The 13,152-nt window shown below is 36.8% G+C and overlaps 1 protein-coding gene across 1 annotated transcript; it reads right to left on the reverse strand.

Moving 5' to 3' along the window:
- Nucleotides 1-692: 692 nt before the first annotated feature.
- On the reverse strand, nucleotides 693-12,473 carry LOC101845222 (general transcription factor IIF subunit 1; the record flags this gene model as incomplete). The annotated part of the gene is given in 12 exon segments (XM_013091559.2): nucleotides 693-1,975; nucleotides 3,970-4,042; nucleotides 4,442-4,550; nucleotides 5,458-5,543; nucleotides 6,062-6,284; nucleotides 7,090-7,214; nucleotides 8,548-8,641; nucleotides 9,122-9,254; nucleotides 10,820-10,990; nucleotides 11,522-11,733; nucleotides 12,002-12,074; nucleotides 12,403-12,473. Coding segments are annotated over 12 exon segments (1,578 nt in total), but the record flags the coding sequence as incomplete, so codon positions are not given.
- Nucleotides 12,474-13,152: the final 679 nt, after the last annotated feature.

Raw genomic sequence — 13,152 nt, forward strand, 5'->3', positions numbered from 1 at the left:
TTGTAACGCCTCTAACCTTCGGCACATGTGACTTTATAATGTTGCAAGAACCGAAAAACTCTCACAAGAACTAAAATTTTAATTGACTACACAACAATTTCATTTTGAAAAGCAGTAGCATGAAAACAAGAATCTGTATGATGTGAACCAAAGGAAAAGACACCAGTGTCTGCGGTGCAGCTATTAGGTTCTTTACCTTCGCATGTAGGAGTTGCGAGTTCAGGTCCAGTGTAGGGAAAATGTATCCCTCTCAGTCAATGTTTGCCTTCATAGACAGGGTTGAAACAGCACACATTTTGAATGATCTAAATTGTATTAATTGAAGTATAAACTTGTACTATATAATTAATCAAAGGCAAGGATGAGTGTTATGCTGTGTCCCTCATGAATTTAATTTATGAGGTGTGCTGACAAAACGAGTTACTTCTCGAATTTAAGCCTTATGGAAGTTGATACTTCAACTTAATAGGTGGAGTTTGTACGATTTGTAAGTATGAAATACTAAAACACACAGTAAACTTGAAGAAAATGGCACCAATTGAAAATCTATAAATCTTACCCCAGTCTCCATTTTCGGCTAATACTTCCTTTCTTGGATTGCGAAAAGTAACTCATTTTGTCAGCACGTCTCACAACTGATCTTTACAGCCCACTTGAAAATATACAGAAAGTTGAGCAAACTTGCAAACTCGTACATTTATTAATCAACATCATTTATTCAAAGCCTCCTGCTCCAATTAGTAAAACAGACATCTCATGATCAGTTACACTTCCACATCGCACAACAAATAAAAAAAAGAAATCCCAATCCATGTCGAACAAACATACATTCTCACGTGAACACGAGCACCAGGTTAATGCTGTCCATAGCAACAGTCAAATCAGAATAACAACAGCTGTTTAATGCGACTGATTTATAGTGATTTGTGATAGCCACCCCTGTACATTTTGAAGGGTTTGTTTTTTTCCACAAATGACTGTTAACATTCAAATTTTGATTTATTCCATACTTTCAGGTAGAAACAAAAACATTTTTTCACCTGCAAAAATAAAAGCTAAATACACAGCAACGAACAAAAAAAAATTAATATATATAAGTGAGCACAAAATTACTCCATTCATGTGGATGAGTGGAAAACCATCTGTCTTGACTGATCATGAATCATAGTGGTATAAAGCAGTGACAGACCACAAGTGTTGTTTTTTTGGAAATTTAAAAAGAAAAAAAAAATGGCATTGAAGTTTAAAGGTGAAGCCTTAAGAAGGTTTAACCAACTAACCATATGTTTAAGCAGGTAAGTGCACCACTTTTGGAAAGGTGAAAGGTCTGTTTGGTGAGTTGTGGTGTTTGTGACCATTACAAACTGCTTGCTATTATTTCCTTTACTTTTTCTTTTACCATACTAGCTAGCAAGGTCTAGAGCTCCTCTTCCTCTTTAAATTGTAATTATCTGTTAATGATAGACAACCTGTCATCATTATAATTACTTGTGCAATGTCTTTGAACTCGAAAGGTCTAGAAAGCAACTAAAAACAAAGTAAAACGAAATTTACTTAGAAAAAGAAGGACTACAGAAAGGGAATCCTCCCCACCCCTATACAATTACTAAAACTAAAACTCAGAGTGCAGTCTCAAATCAAGTTGACTAGGCTGCAGCAATCGACAACATTATCGAAATCATGCTAACCAGTCAACATACATTCTATAAGAACCCACGCTTCCTTTCCACACACAGCTTTCATTCCCTTAAAAACAAACGACAGCGGTCATTCTGGTTTCTTCAAAGACAAATACAGCTTCTTGTTGATTGTCTTCTTGTCTGGGTTGATTTTCTTCAGCAGCTGTACAATGACGGTGGTGATTCTCTCATTGGTCATGTTCAGTTTCTTGGACTTGAATTTTTGCAGCAAGTCTTTCGTTGTCATTGGTTTCCGCATCAAGTACCTCCTAATTGCATCCTCTGATATGCCATCACTGGGGAAGAGAAAGATGATTAATTCTTTTAGCCTCTTGTGTCAACTTGTTTCATTTGAGAAAAGAGAAGCTCATTGATGCGATAATGGTCCTTTAGTGCTGGGAAAAAGCAAGAATGACAGACAGAGACAACAAGGGGGTAAGAAAAGAAGTAGGACCTACAGTTTCAGTAGTATCATCAAACCACCTGCAAACATCTAAGTACAACATCTAATATAGTGGCGTCCAAAAAAAACTTGAAAATGTAATCACCCAATCATCGTTTTAAAGCTTCGTATTACGTACTCATGCAGCATACCAAATTAAAGCTAAATAAATTCTGCATTATCTGACACATGAATAGTCCATCTATGTTAAGACTAAGAGACGCCCAAGATATGGTCACTCAAAATTGACCTTAAAAAATCAGGCTTGGCAAAATTGTAGAATTCAAAGAAACGTAAAATTGTCTTCGCGCGTGTATTGAGGAGCATCAATATAGATAGAAGAAGAATGGACATACATTACATATCAAATGAATGGAGAATTTTGTATTGCAATAAACAATATTCTATTTTGAGATATCTTCTCACGATAGTTTCAAACAGAACGGAAAACAGATAAATCACAAATACCATGCAAAACTTGGATTTAACATTAAATGTGCTCATTGTCATTTTGCTTAGGGGCCATTAGCTTTGTGTAGTGCACGAACCCTTTGGGCATCAACTCTGTTAAATTTGGGACATAATTATCTGTCGTTTCATCCCAAATGTCACAGAGAGTTGCAAACAAAGGGTCTGAATTGGGAGCAAAGTTGCTTTTCTTCAACTGCTGTTTAACGGTGCCACACTCTTCACATATCTGTTGGATTCATATCGGGGCTATAGATGACCACTCCAACATTGATTTAATTTGGTTTTCCAAGTGGCATTAGTCCTGTGAGAAAGTTCTTTGCTACGAATGGAGGTCTACTTGAACTTGAACGACACCATGACGAAAATGAGGGTAAGACATGACGTTCAAGCACTTGCACGGTGTAGTCCACTAAACCAAGCCATCCAGTGATTCTTATTAGGGCCGTTTTGTTCATTCCACTCCAGACCACCCAAAACCAGGGCAGTTTCGAGACCTCTGATCCTAACTGACAGATGATTATGTTCCAAATCTGACTAACACAGTCTATGTTCAAAAAAGGTTTGGTGCTCGACACAAAACCATTTGCTCCTAAACAAAAACAAAAGTAATACTAATGAGAACATGTTATGTCCAGGTTTTTGTGTGATAGTTGTAACTGCTCTATTCTCCAATCTGTTTGAAAATATCGTCAGAAGATGCTGTTCATTGCAGCAACAAAAAATTCCCTTCTCATTTGATATTCAATACATGTTCATTCCACCAATGTTGATGCACTCATATTCACACTAACTCACTTTTAAGTTTCTCGGATTTCGCACAATTTTGCTGAGCCTGATTTTTTAAGGTCAATTTTGAGTGACCATATCCATGGCTTCTCTAGTCTTAACATAGATGAAATATTAATGTGTCAGATGATGCAGAATTCACTCAGTTTTAAATTGGTATTTTGCATGAGCGGGTAGTGCAAACCTATAACATGATGAATGGGTGATTACAATTTCAAGTTTCTTTTGGACGCCATATATGATCAAATATTACAAGTTAGTGATATAGATCTTGATATAATGCCATCCTGCCAAATGAATTTTGACACCATCCAGATAGAGATAACAACATTATAAGGAGAAGAACAAAGGTTTATGCCAAACCCATAATCATGCTTTCATGTTTGAGAAAGTCTGGCCAACAAGGAAAGGAGAATAAGAAAAAAACTTGTGCTTTGCACCTATGAATAAATGAGACGTGGTTTGCACTTTTTGTTGGCCCACTGTGATTTGTATGAGACTGTACACATTCTCTTGTTGTCCCTTATGGTCCTATTTTGTAACACAAAACACTAGACACATACATCAAAACTCAAAACTGAATTTCCTTACCTGTCATCAGATTTATGCTTCTTCACACTGGGAGATTTACCATCGGAGGATTTTTCTGGTTTCCTTTTCAAACCTGTATAATGAAGTAAGAAAATGTTTAAGTCTAAGCATGGTAGTCTGTGGCAATCAAGACAAATACAAACCCAGTTTTGTTATATTCTAATGTTACAAATTTAATCAAGGGATCTAAGAAAACAGGAAAAAAAATGTCCTAGTATAAAATTTATTTGACTAAGTGAATGCAAAAAAAAGTCTACATGATGTAACACCAGGTGGAAATAAAATGACGCAAATACAGAGAGAGTGAGAGAAAAGACTCACAAATAACTTTAAACTAGTCAGTCACTTCAGCAACTGAATTTTTCATACCCATGTGCCGTCTATTTTAAATTATTGTACAGCGCTCAGGGGTTAGTTGCCTAAAGTAATAGAGCATTATGTAGATGCTAATTACTATTATCATCCAGCCTACCCCTTTCCTTCTGCTTATCATTTGGCTGGCTGGGATCAGTCTTGACACCAGCTTCAGCAGACCCAGCATCAGTTTTGTCTTTCTTTTCTTTCTTAATTTTCTTCTGTCCCTGAAAATAAAACACAAAATGAAATATAAAACAAGCAATAAAACAAACATAAGCCTGATGACATTTTAAAAATTCTGGGAAAACAGTAGTGAAAGATACAAACACTAAATTTACAGTACAGTTAACATCATGTGATGAACTTTTGCATCGATTAAAATAACTAAGTCAAAAGAAGAATCCAGTAAGTTGAAGAGAACATCCAATACCAGAAGGCTCAGAGATGGTTCCCAGTCCCAACACCAACACAATGAAAATCAAGATTTTTTCTCGATTATCCAGATGAAACTCTTGTACACTTCAAATCAACCATGTGTGACCAGGTTTTACAGCTTCGTCAACCAAAATTAGTGTCAGTAACTTTATTTTTGCTAAATGTTACATTTAAAATCTAATAATACTAACAAAAGCAGTATTTACTTCTTGATTTCTTGATACAAAAAAAAAGAAATAACAGTTCCATTCCAAATGATCATTATTTCATTGGTAATCATAAGCAAAATCCTTTTTTAAATATATTGCAGAGGTCTGAAAAAAATATCTTCTTCAGCTCTCAACAGTTTTAATGTTTAAAATTGAATTTCATAGGTGTAATGTAATAAAGGGCACCCCAATAGCTTCTCCTCAGTTTAGCTTAGTCTCACAAATGAAAAAATAGAAAACTTATTCACTTCATTAAATAAGCAGTCTTAAAACCTGCAAAACATTACTTTTAACACATTCAAACAAACACTTCAAGTAACTCTTCTTCAGTTCAAAACGAGTCTCTCCAGTCTGTATAGGTAATAAAGCAAAAGTATATTCAGTCCCACTGTTACATAGTTCTCATTATTTTCTTCTTGCACTCAATGAGGAAAAGGCTGTATCAGTTTTCATTAATTTTCATCATTAAATGGAACTCAATTCCTACCTGCAGGAATAATTCTGAGGCCAGCTTTGCATCTTTCTCAATGTCAGAGTCATCTTCAGAACTTGAACTGCTGCTGTCATCAGCCCCTGAATGTGGCAAAAACAACATCAAAGTTTTTTAAAGGTATTTAGAGAAAGAGAAAAGCAGCCTTAAAGTTAATACATTTAACATTCAAGAATCACGTTCTATCAACGAAAAAGTGGGCAAACTAACAAGACCATCTCAAGTCAGATTGTAAATGCATAGCCAATCACAGAAATAACACCACACTCTGTCTGGCGCAATGTTTAATGAATCATAATATTATCAGGAACCCAAGCATGTTGCACACTATTGAATGGTAAAGTGATCGCTTTTTCTATGACATGTGATATAAACACCCACAGCTACAATGGTATTACATTACAACAAAACACAAGCTGGTGAAGAATGTAGCATGTAACTATGCAAAGAAGCAGTTCAGCAACTTTTCTATGTTCAACGTTTCCACAAGTTAAACATTACTTTTTTATTACAGAAAATGTACACCATTTTTGTAAGGATCAATATTTACAAGACAGTGCTGTAGAATGTATTACACATAATAAAGAATTTCACGACATACCTTTCTTTTTCTCCTCTTTCTTTTCTCCTTCTTTTTCAGCAGGCTCTTCCTCCGGCTCCTCCTTTTGAGTTTCCTCCTCCTCTTCGTCTTCCGCCTCCGAGTCCAAGATATTTCTCAGCCCTGCTTCCTGATCCACACCTTTCTCGTCATACTTGTTTCCTTTCCCTTCATCTTCCGGCCCAGAAAAACTGCTAGAGCTACCAGAGTCTGACATATAGTCCACCTGGAAATTTTTTCATTTGCATAAGTGGGTGAAAAAAATAGATTTGTATGAATTATATCAGCTGATGTATTCTCAGACGAAAGCTTTTAAAGTTATTTATAGACCCAAAAAAGGTGCAAAAAAACATTCTAAAAATTAGCTGCTTCTATACGAAAATCTCAATCAAAACAGAAAAAAAAAGTCAAGAGATTAAATCTGATTGTGTATACATTAATCAAGCTAATACAGCAACTTGTAAAATGAACCTTCTGTATCAGTTTTCCAATTCACTTTCTAGGCAGACACCTTTTCACCGTAACTTTTACAGCAGCGGGTTCTTTCTAGCCCTCTCTTCCCTCCAGCCCAGGAAACACTGGATTCCAAGACTCCTCAGGTCCAGCCAACACTCATTGTGTTTGGTGTTTTTTGCAGACATTTTAAAAAATGTTATATTTCTTTTGTTTGAAGTTTTAGAAGATATCACATAGAATGTTTTTCAGCGACAATTAGATAGATTCCAGTAAAAATACCTGACGGAGTTTCAGTGGGCAGGTGCCCTATGAAGGACATATATACGTGACTGGGCTTGGGGGAGGAGAACTTGGGAGGGAAATATATATGACTGGGACTGTAAGAATTGACAGGACACTTTATGAGCTTGACTATCACAGCTGTAATATCTTTCTTGTAAAATTACTTCAACAAAACAAATGAAAACTTTGCAAATCAAAGATGATATTTGCCATGACAAAATGATTAAGTTAGTCAGTGTCAAAGAGAATGGTTTTCTTAATGTGCCTAAAAAGTGCTATCCGTTCAAGCTCACTTCTCTGTCATCGTAGTCTCCTTCATCACTTTCTTCAATAGCTTCATCATCAGAATTCTGTTTGGCATTTTTTGACTTTTTCTTCTTGGCACCCGGTTTAGGTTTCTTTTTCTTCTGTGGTTTTCCTGTTGAAAAAAAAAAAAGACATGTATGGCTTTACAACCAGTCAGAGTTAGAATTTATTCATATAAAAAGTTTTCAACCAGCCTTGAGACTTACTAACGAAAAAATGTACCACTACTTTCATACCATGATCAACTTAAGAATGACTTTAAAAAATACTTCAATGATAGTTATTTTACATAATGTGTAAAGTACCAATGACCTTCATTAACAAAAAAAAAAGTAACCAAGACACTGTAGGTATGGTCAAATGTTCCTGCAATGAGAATAGCACTCTTCATTCCAAGAGCATCAGGAATCATTTTTTCACTTCTTATCACCAAAAAACCATAGACAGAGAAATAGAAATGCGAACTCGAAAAGCCAGCCAACGCTGTCACCTACCAGCTCATACCCCTATCTCATCCAAACATCTCCATGGACACAAAGAGACAGCTTATCACCTCAATATTCATACCAACGTTATGTTATCAGTGCCAGACCTGGACCTTAAGCAAAACCCATGAAAGCAAAATCACCACATGCGAAATGAAATGTCTCCGCAAAACCCTTAACATCACAAGACGAGACAGGCAGAGAAATGAAGAAGTAAGAGCAGCTATCGGCACTGAGTCCTGCCTTGCGTTACATAGAAAGACAGAGAGGATAAAATGGTTTAGCCACCTATTACGCATGTCACCCGACCAGCCAGCCTCGAGAGCCTACAACACCAAGCCCTCAGGCTATAGAGGAAGAGGAAGGCCACGCAAAAGGTGGATCGAGGGTGTCAAGGAAACCCTAAGAAAACATAACATCACAACTGAAAGAGCTGCGGAGCTGGCCTACCATAGAAAACTGCATCTCCCCTCAACGCTTAACGGCAACAGAGGATGAAAGAGCAAAGTAATCATTTTAAAAAACTGTTATCATACATATTGAAAGAGTGTCACGTTGATAATAAAAAATGTTTATCATTGATGAAGGACAAGGGTAATTTCTATTCCTTTTTCTCTTTTAGAAGGTATGATCTTCATTTTTTCAATGTTCTGTATTCTCTACCTTCATTTTTCACTATCTGGAAGAGTTTTGCATCTCTTTCCAGACAACTTTCTTTACTGAATACCTTTCACCCTTCCTATTTAATTCTTTCTTAAACTGTAGCTTTAGAAATAGTAGCATCCACAAATTTCTTTTAATCATCTCTGACCAACAATCCATCATTCTCAACTATGAGCCAAACACACTTTATAAAAAAAACAACACAAAAAAACACCAACAAAAAAAAATAGAACCCCCCCACCCCCCGGTTATACAACAACCCCCCACTTCCCCCCCAAAAAAACCCCAAGGGCTAACCATCTGTGTCATCATCTTTCTCTCCATCGCTGTCATCATCACCATCGTCATCAGAAACTTCCAAATCATCCCAGTCCTCCATGTCTGTCAAGATCTGTTTGAGAATCCATAAAATTTCATTTTAAAAAATGGAAACAGAAGCTCACCTTCTCCTATTAACAACAATAAACATGTAAAAGATAGACCAGTGAAAACATACACAAATGCATATTTATGTAAAAATATACACGTAACTTTTGCAAAAATTTACTAGGCTTTCATAATCTTCAAACTTTCATGTGAGAAAAAAAAAATTCATAAAAAATTGATACTTAAAAAAATTCTTCATAAAATAGCTCGATCATTTGTACGCCACCATTAACTAAGCCAAGGTTTAATACACTAAATAAAACACTGCAAGAGGTGTACCAGTATTGTCTGAGATGTTCATAGCCTTGAATTTGTAAACAAAATTCTCATGATGACCACATTTTAAATACAAACCTACACAAGCACTACAACTATGACAGGAAAAATAAATTAATCAGAAGGAATTCAATCAAGATTTGATACAACATACACATTTTCGACTCACCAAACCCTTTGACTTCCTTTTCCCGCCCTTGCCCCCTTTCTTCTTTTCATCTCCATCATCATCTACATTGTCTTCCTCTTTCCGATATCGCTTTTTCAACATGATACTGAAGTAATTCAGAGTCCTGTCACGCCTGAGAGGAAGCAAACAAAATGAAGTTCAAAACAAACATTACAGTAGGTACCAGAAACTAAATTTTCAAACTAGCTGTATGCCAAATTTATTTGTTCCATTTAAAAGGCCTATATCCACTGAGCATTTTGGTACCATTCTTTAACCTCTCCGTCAATTTTTAAGAAAATTGTAGTAGTTGTTTAAAATTTGATCAAATTTGTTGAAGTCAGTCACAGGCTGCAACCCCATGTTTGACAGACAATAAAAGAGTACCAAGTGCACTAAACATCTCCACATTAACAGACAATCACTATAACAAATATATGGAGCCTAATTTTTTTCAAGACTCTGAGATCTTTACAAATCAGTATTTTATCGCCTCAAACACGATGATCTGTCGTTATTTCGACAAAAACACCGAGCGTTGACCCCGCCGGCGCCGCACCGGCCCCCGCGGCGAGCGAGTCGGCTCTATACTGTAGTGTACCCCTGTGCGGGGTCACATGCTTTCCGAGTCTTGCGGAAGGATTGATGAAAAATAATTCCAAGCTAATAACTTTATTCTAATAGAAAATGAACTGATCTTTTAATTGATACCTGTTATAAGTTGGTATTATACATATTTTGTGTAAAAAGGGATCTTTAAACATTTTGACGGTATTTTTAAAAGTTTTCTATAAAGATGCCAAAGGCTAAACTTATATCACGGGAAAGCCCGTTTAAAGCTCTACAGTTCTCCGCCAATGAAAAGACGGTATTTAATCATCCCTCGTTCCGCGAAGCATTTGAATGCACGCGTGTCAATTTTTCAATCGGCCGACCTCGCATTCTGACCGCGAGGGGCTTCGCTTTCCTCGGCGATTCTCCAGCTCCTAATAATCGGACATATAAACAACTTACACCATTGTAACGAGGAAAAGCTGAACTTTTACAAGGTGTACGGCATTTGGTGTTTTATAGCGAAAGAGCAAAGAAACAGCGATCGGAATTACCCCGATTTTACCTATACCACGCGGTCGGAAGGCCGCGAGTGCCCGCGAGGCCGTGTTTACGCTACCTAATTACAGTATACAGTATCTGTTAAAGTAATTGAAATCAATCCTGCGTAAAAATGGAAACAAACAAATAAAAAATTAAGAGACCCCAAAAAGGGGAACATGAAAAATGCGAGGAAACAAAGACTTTGTAACATCAAACATTTTCCAAGAAAGTGACAATTTATGGAAGCGTTTTCGCTAAACTTTAAGTAAAATTTGAAGAAAAAATTAGCACATTAACCTCACAGCACTAAGTGCACGGAAAAGGAAAAACAACGACATAGATAGAGAAGCAGCAGAAGGAAAGAAAAGAAGGAGGACACACCACCTTCTGAAATACGACAGTGCCCCAGCAGTGTAAAAGACACAGAGAGAAATGGAAGACAGCTCTCCATCCATTACAATCAGAGAATATCCATCGGGCCATTTACCTTCCTGATCTCTCCTCCTTTCTTTGTGTTTGTTACTCTCTCGTAACACTTCTAATCTTTGGCATGACCTAATTGTGTTGTAAGTACCGTAAAACTCTTACTAAAAGTGAACTCACTTGCTGTATTCCTCTTCTGCTTCCTCGGAGTTGAGGTACTTGTATCGTACAATAGGGCTGAAGTTGTACCACTCTTCCACTGGGTAAGCCTCAAATGCTCCATCAGTTGCCTTCGTAAAAATATAGTAGGACGTATTCTCTGTGATGCCTCCTTCTCGCACTCCTTTGTACCTATTTTATTAGATGAACCCATGGTAAATAAACGATAGGCAGGAATTCCATGACTGGCTTTCCCTGTATTTTATTGAGACTTTGCAAAGTAACTTCAACGCTGGATATATGCTATGGCTCTAGAATTAGAATATCCCACAAAAAGAATTTGAACCAAACTGAAAATTTCTTATTAAATTAGAGTTCCTAGACCCCTCACACTTGTCATATCTCATAAGTTCAAAGCTACTAAAAATATTCTGTCTTTTGAAACTTTAAGAGGTCTTTCAAAGATAGTACTAAACAACATTTAACGTACGGTGTGCAGGAGCTTTTACAACATAATATTTTACTTTAAGAATTCCTCTACATTAAACAATTTGATCAGAACAGTCTCCTCAGAGGTGATATTTTACCTGTCCCTTGAGGAAGTCAATTTTGCCTCTCAGACTAAAGTAACATGTTTTGGAAGGTTATCCTGATTTGACTTTATTCAATATAAACAGTAAAAAAAAACTGTTCAGCCCATATATACAAGCTCTTGACACTCACCTTTTAGCCTGTTTTCCTGAGCCAGTCTTCAGAAGCCAAGGCTGGTCATCAGGGTTGTACTTTTTCAGCATAATTCCGTATTTCTTCCTCCGTGACTCTTCTTTCAGGTCTCTGCCATACTCGCTCCCAGCCCCAAACTTTGGCAATGTGTCCAGATCATTAGCCGTCCTGTATTCTTTCACATTATTTTCCCTTTCAATCTTTACTGATTGCTGATGATGGAAAACAAGACACTTTTTATGATTATACCCAATGAAAGACATGTTCAGTATCGGAAACTGAGGTGTATCAAGGTTCTTAAATTACAAATATTTTCATCTTACCATAGAGGGAAAAAAAATATAACAATAAATTTAAAAGTTGGGCGTTTTTTCCCCTTAAATTTGTGCATCTTTGGGTTGGGTTGGGGGGGGGGGGGAAAAGTGCACTTCTGCCTCTGCAGACACAAAAAACAAAACAAAAAACCCCCAAAAAACTTACTTCTCCCATTTTGGCAAAGTCAATTGCTGTCCCGGTGCCAAACTTCATCATAGTGAATTTCTTTCTTCCATCTCTGAAAAAATTGTAAAGACAAAGACAAGAAAGACATAATGAGCAGGTATTCAACAGGAGGCAGATTAATATTCTTCAATCACATTATAATCTTAGGTAGGAGGTTACAACAATGAATTTCCTTCACTTTGAAATCATATCTTTTTTCCTTGACTCACTGTCTACAAGCACATGAACCAGATTTTATGCATACATGATGTGTAATAGTACATGATATAAAACATCCATAAGACTATGCTGCTAAATAAATCATCATCCAAGCAGAAACTGGTAGGCTAACGTTAAGTTTGAAGTAGATCTACAGAAGCCTTGAAAAAATCAATACCAACCTAGGAATTCTCACTGTGAACTCTTCCTGAGCAGAACTGGAAGGCCCAGGCCCGGCACCTGAACTCGAATTCTAAAAAGGTGAAGAAATTAAAATTAGATGTAAGCACTAGGTGTCCTCATACAAGCTGCAGGGTCAAGCAGCTAGCAAATTATTGTGACAGTAAACTATATTTTAATGTGAAGTCAGTCTTGTTGTATGGATGTGAGACATGGAATGTATCTCAAACTTGCATAAAAAGGATCTAGGTTTTCTAGAACAAGTGTCTAAGGAAGTTACTGAGGATCAGATGGACAGACAGGATCACCAACGAGGAAGTATCAAGAAGAACGAGACAGAGCCCAGTCAGAGATGAGGTGGGAAGACGGAATTGGCGATGAATTGGACACACTTTTAGGAAGTCAAGCAGCTGCATAACAAGAAAAGTGTTACATTCATTGGAACCCACAAGGTAAAAGATCAAGGGGAAGACCACATGGAACTTGGAGAAGAGTTACGGAAATGGATGTACAGGAAAGTGTGAAGACATGGAGTGACATCAAGCGACTAGTCCAGGATAGGGAAAGGTGGAAAGTGTTTGTCCGTGGCCTATATCCTGATCCAGGGTGAGAAAGGCAATGATGTTGATGAAACTATATAAATATATAGATCTATATTTTAACAACATAAAAGGTTGACCAAAAATCAAATTATTAAAAAAAAAATAAAAAGTCACAAGTCCCACCTGTTTAGCCAGCCTGGATGAGCCCCA

This window comes from Aplysia californica, unplaced genomic scaffold (assembly GCF_000002075.1).
Source record: "Aplysia californica isolate F4 #8 unplaced genomic scaffold, AplCal3.0 scaffold00040, whole genome shotgun sequence".
NCBI lineage: Eukaryota > Metazoa > Mollusca > Gastropoda > Aplysiida > Aplysiidae > Aplysia > Aplysia californica.